At 34.4% G+C, this 2,812-nt stretch overlaps 1 protein-coding gene across 1 annotated transcript; it reads left to right on the top strand.

Annotated features, from left to right (window-relative positions):
- Nucleotides 1-1,325: 1,325 nt before the first annotated feature.
- On the top strand, nt 1,326-2,270 carry LOC124225206 (olfactory receptor 502-like). Its single transcript, XM_046637717.1, has one exon. The coding sequence runs from the start codon at nt 1,326-1,328 to the stop codon at nt 2,268-2,270; it is 945 nt and encodes a 314-aa protein (XP_046493673.1).
- Nucleotides 2,271-2,812: the final 542 nt, after the last annotated feature.

Genomic DNA, 2,812 nt, shown 5'->3' on the forward strand with positions numbered 1-2,812 from the left:
GCACTCAGCCATAATGTTAATAAATTCAGTTGCTTTGAGATGCTTTGAGGAGTTACTGTTAGTAAATATCTTGTGGAAAGACTTCCTCTATTTATTGTTCTGAAGCTTTAGCTTACAGACAAACAGATACTTTGGACAAAGTCAGGAATATAAAGTCAGAAAACATGGTGATGAGGTTTATGCTGGCCACTCACTGGGTGAACCTGTGTGAACTTCTTTACATTTTAGGCTAGAACTTTATTCAGCTGTATATTATGTTGAATCTAATATTATTTTGTTCTATAAGACTTCAATTAGAAGACTATTAAATTGTTATATAGTTATATTAGGCAATGATTTGATTTTCTGAGTGTGTTTTAATTATGTACTAGATATTAAACATATGACATTTTGCATAGTAATTAGGTTGATATTTCAACCTACTTTACAGAACACTATTTTACTAATGAATATTAAAAATCTATAGTACGTTTACAATAGGTGACTTCATTCATAACCCTAATTTTAAATTGCTTTCTTTTTAATCTTTGTCCTGTCGGGAAAATTGTATTTCTCATTTTAAAAAATGGTCATGTTTTACTGATAGAAATTGTAAACTTATGGCATCTGTTTTATACATAACTGTGAGAATGTAAAAAGGGTAATTTTTTATACACCCATTTCCAAGAGACTGACTTCATTGTAAACATTATTTAATTTCTTATATAGCATAGTTACCATAGGAAGGGACTGGATTCAAACTGCCTGGGACTCACATATTGATTCCACAACTTGGCGTATAAATTTAGATAGACTTTGACAATGTTAACTAATTTGTTTCTTCATCTATAAATAAAATTAAAGAACATAATATTATTTCAAGGAAATTAAAATAGAATAAATATAAAACTCTTAATCCTGTGTCCATATTGTTTAGAAAGCATTCAATAACTGTTAGTTATTACTCAAATCTCCATTGTATAATCCTATATTTATGCACTTTTATCATTGTGTTATACATACCATTCCTTTTTGTTATTCTCATAATGCTTATTTTTTTCATCTTTAGCTTTAAAGCCAATATAAGTATATGTTATATATATATATATATATATACATTATTTGAAGTAGGCTTTCTAGTGTTTCTTCAAAACTAACTTTTAAAATAAAGAAGATGCATTACACATATGTGTATAAACTCTGGTTTCTGAAATAAGGTCCAAACTCAGCTTGAAAAATTTATTTATTTTTATAACCTTTGTAATGAAAATGAAACCATCAAATTTACATCTTCATTAATGTAATGTTTCATCTCAGGTTCATTTTGGTAACAGCTACGTTGTATCATGGATGCCCTGGTGGATGGGAACAACACTGAAGTGACAGGGTTCATTTTATTGGGCTTAACTGACGACCAGATCCTTCGAATCATTCTCTTCATGATCATCCTGTGTATCTACCTGGTGACCATTTCTGGCAATCTCAGCACAATCATTCTTATCAGACTCTCTTCTCAGCTCCATTATCCTATGTATTTTTTTCTGAGCCACCTAGCTTTTACTGACATGGGCTTATCATCTTCCGTCACACCTAATATGCTCGTAAACTTCCTGGTGGAGAGAAACACTATCTCTTATCTTGGATGTGCCATCCAGCTTGGTTCGGTTGTTTTCTTTGGGACAATGGAGTGCTTCCTTCTGGCTGCCATGGCATATGATCGCTTTATGGCAATCTGCAGCCCATTGCTTTATTCCACCAAAATGTCCACACAAGTCTGTGTTCAATTACTTGTAGTAGCTTATGTAGGTGGTTTTGTCAATGATTTCTCCTTTACTATTTGTGTCTATTCTTTAGTCTTCTGTGGACCAAATAGAGTCAATCATTTTTTCTGTGATTTTGCTCCTTTAGTTAAACTCTCCTGTTCAGATATCACTGTTTCCACAATTGTCCCGTCATTTACAGCTGGCTCCATCATTGTGGTCACAGTGTTTGTCATAGCCGTCTCCTACATCTGCATCCTCATCACCATCCTGAAGATGCGCTCCACTGAGGGGCGCCACAGGGCCTTCTCCACCTGTGCCTCACACCTCACAGCTGTCACTCTGTACTATGGGACCATCACATTCATTTACGTGATGCCAAAGTCTTGCTACACAACTGACCAGAACAAGGTGATCTCTGTGTTCTACATGGTGGTGATCCCCATGTTGAACCCCCTCATCTACAGTCTCAGGAACAATGAGATTAAGGGGGCTCTGAAGAGACAGCTTGCTAGAAAAATGTTTTCTTAGTGAAGCCAGTTATTTGGTAGGGTTTGATATAATAATATACCATAAATAATAAAAGGAAATTGTCTGTGGTCTCAATATTTCAGTCCTTATGTCAATAACCAGTGTGGAGTTTTTTGGTAAAGGTATGGGGTGGATTTTCAGGTATCAAATTGTAAATCAGAGGGCCATAGTGCATAACTTTTAATAAAATTAAAATAAATTTATAATTAGTAACACAAATTGGTTAACATGAAACAATACTGAATCTGCTGAAAATCTGTCTAAAATTTTGTTTATATCTCTTCAAAAGTTGTTCTCTGTTGTAAGTTAACGTTAGTATACCTCCATACCTTTAATACTGTGCCCATTTTTAACTGCAACTTATTCTGAAATGAACATGATAGTCACAGTTAGGACTGAGAACATTATGAGAGCAAATGACCAAGTTGAATCAAACAGTAAAATGACTGGAGGCTTTCTTCTTGCAATAAGGTTACCTGCTGGAGAGGGATTTTTTTGCACCCATAAATTCTGACCTGTGTTCCTGGTCTCAGGCTCCAGTC

Source organism: Equus quagga, chromosome 14 (genome assembly GCF_021613505.1).
Source record: "Equus quagga isolate Etosha38 chromosome 14, UCLA_HA_Equagga_1.0, whole genome shotgun sequence".
NCBI classification, from domain to species: Eukaryota; Metazoa; Chordata; class Mammalia; order Perissodactyla; family Equidae; genus Equus; species Equus quagga.

Coding starts and splice junctions, on each gene's coding strand:
- LOC124225206 (XM_046637717.1), top strand. CDS start 1,326: ATGGATGCCCTGGTGGATGGGAACAACACTGAAGTGACAGGGTTCATT.